At 47.4% G+C, this 13,998-nt stretch overlaps 1 protein-coding gene across 1 annotated transcript in view; it reads left to right on the forward strand.

The window, feature by feature from the left end:
• Positions 1-13,754, forward strand: part of LOC120935800 (ALK tyrosine kinase receptor-like) — a 215,633-nt gene extending 201,879 nt beyond the window's left edge. The window contains exons 3-4 of the mRNA XM_040347861.1: positions 13,376-13,528; positions 13,747-13,754. Coding sequence (XP_040203795.1) covers positions 13,376-13,528; positions 13,747-13,754 — 161 coding nt within the window. The remainder of the gene's footprint in view (positions 1-13,375; positions 13,529-13,746) is intronic.
• Positions 13,755-13,998: the final 244 nt, after the last annotated feature.

Consider the following 13,998-nt stretch of genomic DNA (forward strand, 5'->3'; position numbering starts at 1 on the left):
GGCCCCATTTACGCTACGCCGCCGCAACTTACGGAGCAAGTGCTTTGTGAATACTGCACTTGCTCCTGTAAGTTGCGGCGGCGTCGCGTAAATACGATACGCTGCGCCGCCGTAAGAAGGGGCGCAGCTACCTGAATCTAGCCCAAAGTTTACTGTGAAAATGACAATTGCAGTTTGGGAGTTAACCACAAGGGGGCGCTGAAGGGGTTATGTGTGACCTCATCTGTGTTTCTAACTGTAGGGGGGTGTGGCTGTAGGTGTGACGTCATCGATTGTGTCTCCCTATAAAAGGGAACACACGATCGATGACGCCGCCACAGTGAAGAACGGGGAAGCTGTGTTTACACACACCTCTCCTCGTTCTTCAGCTCCGGGGACCGATCGCGGGACTCCAGCGGCGATCGGGTCCGCGGGTCCCGCTGTCCCGGAGCTTCAGACCGGGTCGCGGGTGCGGCTGGGTACTAGCACAGGATGTACCTGTACGTGCCTGTGCCCAGCCGTGCCATTCTGCCTACGTAAATGTGCAGGAGCCGGTCCTTAAAGCGGGGGTTCACCCTATCGACGAAAATTTTTTATTTTTTTTTTATTTTACCATAAAATCAGGCATTGTAGCGCGAGCTACAGTATGCCTGTCCCGAATTTTTTACCCCCGTACTCACCTTGTTCTCGTAGATTGAAGATACCGGGGAATGGGCGTGCCTATGGAGACGGAGGATGATTGACGGCCGGCTCTGGCGCGTCACGCTTCTCCGGAAATAGCCGAAATAGGCTTGGTCTTCACGACGCGTGCGCATAGCCTGTGCGCAGGCGCCGTGAAGAGCCGAGACCTACTCCGGCTGTCTTCGGGGAGAGTGACGTGCCAGGGCCGGCCGTCAATCATCCTCCCTCTCCATAGGCACGCCCATTCCCCGCGGGAGCCGAAAAATACGATCTCCGATTACAAGGTGAGTCCGGGGTTAAAAAAATCGGGACAGGCATACTGTAGCTCGCGCTACAATGCCTGTCTCGATGGTAAAATCATGTGAGTGAGGGTGAACTACCGCTTTAAGTGGTTAACAACTGGGGTATGTAAACTTTTGATCAGGGTCATTTGGGTAGTTTCTGTTGTGATTATGATATAAAAAGAGTAAACACAGTTGATTGATGATAAATGTCTTCAGCCAAACACTAACCATGAGTGAGAGAAAAGATTTTGGTGTTATCATTCATATTCTCTGAAAAATGGCCAAGAAATCATAAATTCGGCCAGGGTATGTAAACTTATGAGCACAACTGTATATATATATATAGGGCCAGATTCTCGTACATCCGCGTATCTTTGCGGCGGCGTAATGTATCCGATTTACGTTACGCCTCCGCAACTTAGACGGGCAAGTGCTGTATTCTCAAAGCACTTGCTCCGTAAGTTGCGGCGGCGTATCGTAAATCGGCCAAGGTAAGCCCGCCTAATTCAAATGTGGGACAGGGGGGGCGTGTTTTATGTAAATGTTCTGTGACCCGACGCGATTGGCGTTTTTCACGAACGGCGCATGTGCCGTACGTGGAAATCTCCCAGTGTGCATTGCTCCTAATACGCCGCAAGGACGTATTGGTTTTGACGTGAACGTAAATTACGTCCAGCCCCATTCACGGACGAGTTACGCAAACAACGTAAAATTTTCAAATTTCGTCGCGGGAACGACGGCCATACTTAGCATTGGTACGCCACACTTACGCCATCATATATCAGGGGTAACTTAACGCCGGGTAAAGCCTAACGTAAACGGTGTAACTGTACTTAGGGTGCAATATTTACGCTGGCCGCTAGGTGGCGCTTCCGTTGAGTTCGGCGTAGAATATGCAAATGACTAGATACGCCGATTCACGAACGTACGTGCGCCCGGCGCAGTAAAGATACGCCGTTTCCGTAAGAGGTACGCCGGCGTAAAGATAAAGCTGCCCTCTAGGTGGCCTAGCCAATGTTAAGTATGGCCGTCGTTCCTGCGCCGAAATTTGAAAATTTTACGTCGTTTGCGTAAGACGTCCTTGAATGGGGCTGGACGTAATTTACGCTCACGTAGAAACCAATGACGTCCTTGCGGCGTACTTTGGAGCAATGCACACTGGGATATGTACACGGACGGCGCATGCGCCGTTCGTAAAAAACGGCAATCACGTCGGGTCACCAATCATTTACATAAAACACGCCCCCCTCATCCTCATTTGATTTAGGCGCGCTTACGCCTGCCCCATTTACGCTACGCCGTCGTTACTTAGGAGGCAAGTACTTTGTGAATACAGCACTTGCCTCTCTCACTTACGGCGGCGTAGCGTATATGCGATACGCTACGCCGCCTCAAAGTTATGCCAGTCTTGCTGAATCTGGCTAATAAACAACAAAGGTCAGAAAAGGGGCGGGTCCAATCACTTTAAGTCGTTTAAAATTCTATTTTCGGCGTAAAGTAGAATCACCTTTGAGGAAGTGTGTAAACAATTTCCTTTTTATAGGCGTGTTCTCGGTCTAATTTCCCGCCATTAAACAGATCTAATGGCCTTATTACCGTGAGATGAGAGAACGTTCTACGAGCCCGTAAATTGCGGAGTTACCTGGGAGCGTAAGTGGCGCCATCGATATACCTGTCCGTACACCGCGCTCATTTATAACGCACTTTACTGGGGCGGGAAATGAAGACATAACGTGTTATCTCGCCACGTCGTGTTTCGCTCATGCCGGTACATTTCCATAATAATGAGCGCCCCTCCCCCTCTGTTCATTACGGCTGACAAACTTTGCCTCCATATTGGAGTTTTTAAATCAAACATTTTTATCTGCCGCGGGGAGCGGGAGGGGGGGAATCAAAATACTCCATAAAAACGAGTGGATTTAATTTCGCGATGACTTCCATAAAAGCGCCGTAATGGCAAAACTAAATAGCAATGCCGAGGCTGCTGGCTCCGTGTCATGGAGAAAATAAAGTGCGGCGGCCTGGAAGGAGCAGCGCCCAGACTTCCGCCCGCCGCTCTCATTTAATGGAATGACAATTCCGACACCGAGATTTCCGCGTCCGCCAGACATTATTACGAGATGGAGCGCTGAAAACTCGAAAATTAGAATTTTTAATGGGACTTTGCGTAACGTCGGATTGGATTTTATTAATTGAACCCTCCCCCGCCCAGTTTTTAATCTGCGCGCTCGCTGTAATAATTTGTAGAAACGCCTTTTGTAGTAATAACCGCTTCAGCACCGGACTGCGCACTGCGTCGCTTTAACAGACAATTGCGCGGTCGTGCGACGTGGCTCCCAAACAAAATTGGCGTCCTATTTTCCCCACAAATAGAGCTTTCTTTTGGTGGTATTTGATCGCCTCTGCGTTTTTTTTTTTTTTTGCGCTATAAACAAAAATAGAGCCACAATTTTGAAAAAAAAAACAATATTTTTTACTTTTTGTCATAATAAATATCCCCCAAAAAATATATAAAAAAACATATTTTTTCCTCAGTTTAGGCCGATACGTATTCTTCTACATATTTTTGGAAAAAAAAAATTGCAATAAGCGTTTATCGATTGGTTTGCGCAAAATTTATAGCGTTTACAAAATAGGGGATAGTTTTATGGCATTTTTATTAATATTTTTTTTACTACTAATGGCGGCGATCAGCGATTTTTTCCGTGACTGTGACATTACGGCGGACACATCGGACAATTTTGACACATTTTTGGGACCATTGTCATTTTCACAGCAAAAAGTGCTATAAAAATGCATTGGCCCAGATTCAAGAAGCAATTGCGCCTGTGTAACCATAAGTCACACGGCGCAATTGCTTACTTGCTCCTGTGTAACGAGTGCTCCTGATTCAGGAACCTCGTTACACCGGCTGCAGCCTAAAATCTGCGCGGCATAAGGCTCTTATGCCTTGCAGATTTTAGGCTGCATTCTTGCGGGGGCCGCTAGGGGGCGCTCCCATTGTGTATCAGCGTGTAGTATGCAAATTGCATACTAACACCGATTCACAAACTTGCGCGGGCCCCGTGCAAGCCAGGTACGGAGTTTCCGTACGGCTACTTTAGCGCAAGGCTGCCCTTTCTAATAGCAGGGGCAGCCTGTGCTAAAGTATACCGCCGCTCCCGCGTCGCGACGTCTTCAATCTACTGTTTCATCGCTGTCACAACTTGTGAGTATTGCCGGGCCAGGTTGCCTTCCCGACGGGTCTGTTGCAGTGGCGGCTGGTGCTCAAAATTTTTGGGGGGGCGCCAACGAAAAAGAAAAAAATTGCAGCCTCACTGTGCCCATCAAATGCAGCAACTGTGCCACCAATTGTCACCACTGTGCCATGCCATCAAACACAGCCACTGTGCCATCAATTGTCGCCACTGTGCCCTTTAATTGTCACCACTGTGCCCTTTAATTCTCGCCACTGTGCCCATTGATGTCACTGTGCCCTTTAATTGTCGCCACTGTGCCAAATTGTTCCCACTGTGCCAAATTGTCGCCACTGTGCCAAATTGTCCCCACTGTGCCACATTGTCCCTACTTGCCACATTGTCCCCACTGTGTCACATTGTCCCTACTGTGCCACATTGTCCCTACTGTGCCACATTGTCCCCACTGTGCCAAATTGTCCCCACTGTGCCACATTGTCCCTACTGTGCCACATTGTCCCCACTGTGCCACATTGTCCCCACTGTGCCAAATTGTCGCCGCTGTGCCCATTCATGCCGCTGTGCCAATTGTCCCCATTGTCGCCACTGTGCCCATTGATGTCACTTTGCCCTTCGTCGCCGCTGTGCCCTGTAAAATTCCCCCGCCCGGCACTTACCTTTAGTGGAGTCAGCCATCCACGTCCCTCGATGTCTTCTCCCGCCCTCGATGACGCTTCAGCCAATCAGGTTACCGATAGCCAGAACCGGTGAACCTGATTGGCTGAGACGCTTGTCAGTCTTATCCAAGGAATGCACCGCCGGTACGTCCCCAGGATAAGCATTCGGAAGCCGACTACAGCCTGAGGGCCGCTGGCTCTGATAGGCACTTCTGTACAGCCAACCAGCTGCCGTTATTCAGGTGTCCGGCCATCTGAATAGACAAGCGGCAGCGGCGACAATAACATAGATTCATGCAATGCAATGGATCTATGTTATTAGTCAGTGGCGGTGTGGAGCCAGAGGGGGCAGCGCTCCAGCGCTCTCTATGGACGAACCGCCACTGGTCTGTTGTGTAGAGCTGGACCTCTGTGACAATATATTCTTATTGCTGCCCCATGTGTTTTCTGCCCGCCGCGCCTGCCCACAACCAAGCTGTGACAGTCCAGCAATGGCACATCGGATGTCTCTGCTATCCCGGCCCTGTCGCTGCGGATATATAAGGAGAGCGACTCCCCGCGTTATCCGGGGATGTTGCGATTAACATGGGATGCGGCCCACTTAGAGCCGGCACGTTCCCATTATCTCTTCCCTGATGGGATCTCCGAACGATGAAATATAGAACACTGAAAGTAACGAATTAAAAACAGTAAAAAGATAACAAAAAAAGCGGCGGCGAGGTATATGGAGGGTGGCGTCTCCACATTCTTACGAGGCTCTCGGGATGACATCAGATGGCGCGGTAATAGAGACAAACGGCTTTATATAAGATAGAAATATAATGGCGTGAAGTCTGAACCGCCGATTAATTCCAGATACTTGAACATCTGCATGGATCGCTCCACGTTAACTACCCGGCAATAAAGGGGGGGCATATTTCATTTATAAAAGACTTCACGAATAGGGGGATGGGGGGGACGTATTTTATATATGAAAGACCTCAGGATGGGGGGGACATACACTATATTGCCAAAAGTATTGGGACGCCTGCCTTTACGCGCACATGAACTTTAATGGCATCCCAGTCTTAGTCAGTAGGGTTCAATATTGAGTTGGCCCCGCCCTTTGCAGCTATAACAGCGGCGCTACATATAGAAACAAAAATGTGTTTTAATTGGTGGGGCACAGCATAATGTTGGTGGGTCATGGCCCCCTCTGGCCCCCCCTTAGTGACGCCACTGAACAGATTCAACTCTTCTGGGAAGGCCGTCCACAAGGTTTAGGAGGGTGTCTATGGGAATGTTTGACCATTCTTCACCGTATTCAGCCGCCGATTCTCTGCACGATAAGAACAATCAAAGCGGTCGTTCTTATAGGCGGCGGGAGGAGACGTCCCCCCTCCCGCCGCCATCCAGTGCTTCTCCGGGCTCTCTCGTGCCATCGGGGGCCCGGAGAGGGAATCGTCCGGCGCTTGCTGGGAAAGCATAGAGATGACTGGTGACCAGATGGTCACCAGTCATCTCTATGACCGTCGGAGGTCCGGGCGCGACGTCACGCCTGGTACCCGGAAGTAAACAAAGCCGCAATCGTGGCTGTCGGCATTAGATCGTTGAATTTGTTTTCACCTATTTCATGCTTGTAAGCCTGGAGGAGAGATGTGGGGGGAGGGGAAGGTCTTATTGACCCCACATCTCTCCATAAAGAGGACCTGTCACAGTGATTCCTATTACAAGAGATGTTTACATTCCTTGTAATAGGAAATAAAAGTGATCAAAAAAAATATGTAAAATAAAGTGTAAAAATAAAAAAAAGAATTAAAATAAAAATATTTTTTTTAAAACGCCCCTGTTCCCGGTAGCTCGAACACGCATGCAGGTCTCGCCCACATATGTAAACGCCGTTCAAAACCCACATGTGAGGTATTGTCGCGTGCGTTAGAGCGTGTGCAACAATTCTAGCACTAGACCTCCTCTGAAACTCGAAAATAGTAACCTGTAAAAAAATTTAAAGCGTCGCCTATGGAGATTTTTAAGGACCGAAGTTTGGCGCCATTCCATTAGTGTGCGCAATTTTAAAGCGTGACATGTTAGGTATCTATTTACTCAGCGTAACATCATCTTTCACATTATACAAAAAAATTGGGCTAACTTTACTGTTTTGCTATTTTTTAATTCAATAAACCGTTAATCCATCAAATAGCTGGAATAGTAATGTTAAAGTATGGCCGTCGTTCCCGCGTCGAAATTTGAAAATTTTACGTCGTTTGCGTAAGTCGTCCGTGAATAGAGATTTACGTCATTTACGTCCACGTCGAAACCAATAGGACCGTGCGGCGTACTTTGCCGCAATGCACACTGGGATATGTAGACCCCCATTAACATAAAACACGCCCCCTTAGCCGAATTTGAATTAGGCGCCCTTACGCTGGCCCGATTTACGCTACGCCGCCGTAACTTAGCAGGCAAGTACTTTGTGAATCATGTACTTGCCTCGCTAACTTAAGGCGGCGTAGTGTAAATGCCATACGCTACGTCACCGCAACTATACGCTCGCCATCCTGAATCTAGCTACATGTGTGTGTAAAGGCCGGCGTCCCAATACTTTTGGCCATATGGTGTATGTCATTAACCACTTCCGGACCGCCGCATGTGCATATACGTCGGCAGAATGGCACGGACAGGCACATTGGCGTACCTGTACGTCCCTGCCTAGACGTGGGTCGGGGGTCCGATCGGGACCCCCCCCCCCCCCCCCCCGGTACATGCGGCGGTTCTCGTGGCTTCAGGTGCGATCCGGGACGAGGGCGCGGCAATTCGTTTCTAGCCGCCCCCTCGCGATCGCTCCCCGGAGCTGAAGAACGGGGAGAGCCGTATGTAAACACGGCTTCCCCGTGTTTCACTGTGGCGGCGTATCGATGGAGTGATCCCTTTTATAGGGAAACTCGATCCATGACGTCAGTCCTACAGCCACACCCCCCTACAGTTGTAAACACACACTAGGTGAACTCTAACTCCTACAGCGCCCCCTGTGGTTAACTCCCAAACTGCAACTGTCATTTTCACAATAAACAATGCAATTTAAATGCATTTTTTGCTGTGAAAATGACAATGGTCCCAAAAATGTGTCAAAATTGTCCGAAGTGTCCGCCAGTGTCGCAGTCACGAAAAAAATTGCTGATCGCCGCCATTAGTAGTAAAAAAAAAAAAAATATTAAAACTATCCCCTATTTTGTAAACGCTATAAATTTTGCGCAAACCCATCGATAAACGCTTATTGCGATTTTTTTTACTAAAAATATGTAGAAGAATACGTATCGGCCTAAACTGAGGAAAAAACATTTTTTATATATGTTTTTGGGGGATATTTATTATAGCAAAAAATATTGCATTTTTTTAAAAATTGTCGCTCTATTTTTGTTTATAGCGCAAAAAACAAAAACCGCAGAGGTGATCAAATACCACCAAAAGAAAGCTCTATTTGTGGGGAAAAAAGGACGCCAATTTTGTTTGGGAGCCACGTCGCACGACCGCGCAATTGTCTGTTAAAGCGACGCAGTGCCAAATTGTAAAAACCCCTTGGGTCATTTAGCAGCATATTGGTCCGGTCCTTAAGTTGTTAACATGTTGATGAGAGGGGGAGGGGGGGGGAAGCCAGGGAAGGCAAAATATAAGCGGATAAAACTTCATATTTATTACGGTCTCACCGCGTTGTACGGACTCTCGGGAAGAATAAAAAGTTTAGTTTGCTTCTTTTTTTTTTCCTAACAACCATTATGTGGTAATGAGGAACTTTCCCCCGATTGCTGAGTTAGACAATCCGCAGCCTATTATCGCTAAATTCATTAGATTGTCAATATAATTAAAGGCAAACCTCGGCCGGGCCTAATAGCACCCGACAGATATGAATCATTAATCGGCCTATTAATGGGCTGGTTTTTATTTAGAAAGCGCCGTGATTTCAGGCACCGCTGATTGCTGATGAATATGGGGGTTAAAAGCTGAGCAGATATAATTGAGAAAGAGCCATTTAGAGATAATGGATTCCCATCCCTGGTTCCTCGGCTCAGGCCGGTGACCTTCTGATGGCACGCCGCCGGCTACAACGCTCTTCAAGTGGAAAGTTTACTAAACAAAAAAAAAATCCTTTCATCCGTTCCAGTAAAGTAGAATTAACCAAAATCGCTAAAATCTCAGATAAGATTTTTCCAAAAAAAAATAAAAATGTGTATTCTAGGAGGGCGGGGCCTCCCGAGTGGACAAAGACGCAAAGGGCCATTAGCACTAGGGAGGAGCCAAACTGCTCAGGGTTCAGCTTGAGCATTGTTCGGTGAACTTCTGATTCCCAAAAGGCCAGGAAAAGGGTGGAATGTGTATGAATCCCCCATCCAAACCATTCTAGGAGACATGCCTTCAGGACCGTCTTTAAGGCAGGACAAAAGGGGCAGCTGCCCTGGGCCCTGTCATTGTTGCGGGGCCCAAAGCAGCTGCCTCATACTTCCCTTGCCCCTTAGCGTTTTAATCCTGTGCTGTGTCCTGATATCTCAGTGTGAAGTGCTGCTACTAATGCTGCCCTATTGTTGTGTACAGATGACTCACCTGCAGACCCTGGGCCAGACTCACAAAGAGTTGCGCCGGCGTATCAGTAGATACGCCGACGTAACTCCGAATCTAAGCCCGTCGTATGTTTAAGTGTATTCTCAAACTGAGATACACTTAAACATGCCTAAGATACGACGGCCTGCACCGTCGTATCTTAGGGTGCAATATTTACGCTGGCCGCTAGGTGGCGCTTCCATTGCGGTCGGCGTAGAATATGCAAATGAGTCGTTACGCCGATTCACGTACGTACGGTTGCCCGTCGCAGTAAATTTACGCCGTTTCCGTAAGAGATACGCGGCGTAAAGATAAACATGCCCCCTAGGTGGCGTATCCAATGTTAAGTATGGCCGTCGTTCCCGCGTCGCAATTTGAAAATTTTACGTTGTTTGCGTAAGTCGTCCGTGAATGGGGCTGGACGCCATTTACGTTCACGTCGAAACCAATGACGTCCTTGCGACGTCATTTACCGCAATGCACGTCGGGAAATTTTAGGGACGGCGCATGCGCAGTACGTTCGGCGCGGGAACGCGCCTAATTTAAATGATCCACGCCCCCTACCCGGATCATTTGAATTAGGCGGGCTTGCGCCGGGGGATTTACGCTACGCCGCTGCAAATTTACAGGCAAGTGCTTTGTGAATAAAGCACTTGCCCGTAAAACTTGCGGCGGCCTAACGTAAATGTGATACGTTACGCCGCCGCAGATCTACGTGAATCTGGCCCCCTGTGTTTACTTGTAAATAACTGTCATTCATATGTAAATAATGGGAGAATTCATATGTAAATAGCGGCGGCATTCATATGTAAATAGCTGAGGGCGGCGGCATTCATATGTATATCATGCCCCTCTGCAGTGAAGAGATGATGTGCTGTAACCTCTAGCAACCAATCAGTGAGCAGTATGACTGTGCAGTTATCTCTAGCAACCAATCAACAAGAAGAAACCATGTGCTGTAACCTCTAGCAACTAATCAGTGAGCCGTAATGTGTGCTGTAACCTCTAGCAACCAGTCAGTAAGTGGTAATGATATGCTGTAACCTCTGGCAACCAATCGCAATCGCTGCCTGATCTGATACAGTGAACTGAGTTTAAGTCTAGCTGATATTTACTGTATGTTTCAGAGCAGGTGGAGAGCAAAATTGCATTGGGGGGGGGGGGGCAAGAAAATTGTTGCCCAGGGTCCAATCAACATTAAAGACGGCCCTGCATGCCCTCAACATGGGGGGATACCCTGGCAAAGCACCTGTAGCACCTGCTGCCGTAGGTAGGTGCTAGAGTAGGATTTTTGTAAGGAAAACTGTCAGTGCAGGTAAATTTAGGAAGGCCTATGCTTCAGGCAAGGCCTGCTTGTTTTGATCTGGGGGCAGGGAGTAGTTAGTGTAGAAGTGGGAGTGACTACCTGTGCTTCAGTTCTGGGGCACCTCCCCTTCTTCCAGGGAGAAGGATCTGGAAGAGGGGCAGGGCACAGGACTGGAGTGGCAGGGAGCTCATGTGTGGAGCCCTGACCAATCCCCACTTGGAATTGGCAGGGGGCAGGCCTCCCATATACTGTAAGCTCAGGTCTCAGCCTACAGAGGAGGAGTTGTCGACCGGGAGACTTGGAGAATGGAGTGCTAGATAGCAGCAGGGGCCCCAAACACATTTGGGGGGGGTGCGAGGCCTAGCGGAGGAGCCCGGGAGAGCTGGGAGGGAACTACATCCTTACACGGTCATGGATGGAGTGTCCTGGAACAGAGGGGGCTGGAGAAGTTGTCGGAACGTGTGTCCAGTTAAAGTTCTTTGTCTTTGACCAGATTGGGCCAGCTCCATAAAGACATGGGTTGACCAGTTTGGACCAGCTCCATAAAGACATGGGTTGACCAGTTTGGACCAGATCCATATAGACTTGGTTTGACCAGATTGGGCCAGCTCCATAAAGACATGGGTTGACTAGTGTGGACCAGATCCATATAGACATGGTTTGACCAGATTGGGCCAGCTCCATAAAGACATGGGTTGACTAGTTTGGACCAAATCAATATAGACATGGTTTGACCAGATTGGGTCAGCTCCATAAAGACATGGGTTGACTAGTTTGGACCAGATCCATATAGACATGGTTTGACCAGATTGGGCCAGCTCCAAAAAAGACATGGGTTAAGCAGTTTGGACCTGATCCATATAGACATGGTTTGACAAGATTGGGTCAGCTCCATAAAGACATAGGTTGACCAGTTTGGATCAGATCCATATAGACATGGTTTGACTAGATTGGGCCATCTCCATAAAGACATGGGTTGAGCAGTTTGAACCTGATCCACGTAGACATGGTTTGACCAGAGTGGGCCAGCTCCATAAAGACATGGGTTGACCAGTTTGGACCAGATCCATATAGACATGGTTTGACCAGATTGGGCCAGCTCCATAAAGACATGGGTTGAGCAGTTTGAACCTGATCCATGTAGACATGGTTTGACCAGATTGGGTCAGCTCCAAAAAGACATGGGTTGACCAGTTTGGACCAGATCCATATAGACATGGTTTAACCAGAGTGGGCCAGCTCCATAAAAACATGGGTTAACCAGTTTGAAGCTGATCAATATAGACATGGTTTAACCAGAGTGGGCCAGCTCCATAAAGACATAGGTTGACTAGTTTGGACCAGATCCATATAGACATGGTTTGACCAGAGTGGGCCAACTCCACAAAGACTTGTGTTGAGCAGTTTGAAGCTGATCAATATAGACATGGTTTAACCAGAGTGGGCCAGCTCCATAAAAACATGGGTTGACTAGTTTGAAGCTGATCAATAAAGACATGGTTTAACCAGAGTGGGCCAGCTCCATAAAGACATGGGTTGACTAGTTTGGACCAGATCCATATAGACATGGTTTGACCAGATTGGGCCAGCTCCATAAAGACATGGGTTCAGCAGTTTGGACCTAATCCATATAGACATGGTTTGACGAGATTGGGTCAGCTCCATAACAAAATGGGTTGACTAGTTTGGACCAGATCCATATAGACATGGTTTGACCAGATTGGGCCAGCTCCGTAAAGACATGGGTTCAGCAGTTTGGACCTAATCCATATAGACATGGTTTGACGAGATTGGGTCAGCTCCATAAAGACATGGGTTGAGCAGTTTGGACCAGATCCATATAGACATGGCTGGACCAGAGTGGGTCAGCTCCATAAAGACATGGGTTGACTAGTTTGGACCAGATCCAAATAGACATGGTTTGACCAGATTGGGCCAGCTCCAAAAAGACATGGGTTGACTAGTTTGGACCAGATCCATATAGACATGGTTTGACCAGATTGGGTCAGCTTCATAAAGACATGGGTTGAGCAGTTTGAACCTGATCCATATAGACATGGTTTGACCAGATTGGGTCAGCTCCATAAAGACATGGGTTGAGCAGCTTGAACCTGATCCATATAGACACGGTTTGACCAGATTGGGCCAGCTCCATAAAGACATGGGTTGACCAGTTTGGACCTGATCCATATAGACATGGTTTAACCAGAGTGGGCCAGCTCCATAAAGACATGGGTTGACCAGTTTGGACCAGATCCATATAGACATGGTTTGACCAAATTGGGCCAGCTCCAAAAAGACATGAGTTTATCAGTTTGGACCAGTTGGGTGTAGAGAAACCCTGACCTCAACCCTCCTGAACACCTTTGGGATGAATTATCTAGGTCTTCTCATCCAACATCTGTACCTGACCTGACAAATGCTCTTTTTGGCTGAATGGTCACAGATTGCCATAGTTTTACATTTTTTTTTGCTGGGCTGCACCTTTAAGATTCTGGTTTGCTGTTATTCCGAACGTTACAATTTAGCGAAGCTCAATTCATGTCCCTATGGAGATGAATACCAGTTTTGTTGAACTTCAGCATTTGAAAACAAATTGCACATTTTGTAATTCTTCTTTTTTTTTCAGCTTATTGTTTAGCTGTGCGCCATATGGACTGCGAAACTAAAATTGTTCTCAATATTTGTGTTTTTTTTCAGATTTTGATTGCAATTTCGAGTCGCACTGCAGTATGGAATATTCCTCTGCCCAAAATAACAACAACACATGGAGAGTCACCAGCGCGGAGGAGTTACAGAGACACTGGACTGGGAACGGCCCCAAAGAAGATTATTCTGAAAACTCGTCAACAGGTAGGACCTCCATTCTGATGAGAAGGTGGCTGCGGTACATACAAGGGCTGTACTCAACGTAATGCAAAACCGGACATCATTTTTTTTTTAAGTGAAAGTCCAGTAAAATGCTTACTATACTTAAACTTTTACCTGCTTAATTGATGAAAAAATAACAAAGGAGTAGACCACGCCTGGCCATGAAACCGCTTTTGATTTAATTCTCCAATTACTTTTAGTCCCTTGAAAAAGGAGGGGGGTGTGGCTATTCTTAAGAGCTGTAATTTCTAAACCCTTCCTCCGATTTTGGATGTACATACCCTCAAATTAAACCTGAGAGTGTACACTTTCAGCCCATATCCATTATTTAACTATAGCTTGAATATTTTTGGTAAATAACTAAAGAAAAAAATTAAAATTGTACCTTCGTCTAAATATATATGGACCTAACTGTAAGTTTAGGGGAAGTCCACATTGTCTGGTAGGTCTCA

Source organism: Rana temporaria, chromosome 4 (assembly GCF_905171775.1).
Source record: "Rana temporaria chromosome 4, aRanTem1.1, whole genome shotgun sequence".
Classification (NCBI taxonomy): domain Eukaryota; kingdom Metazoa; phylum Chordata; class Amphibia; order Anura; family Ranidae; genus Rana; species Rana temporaria.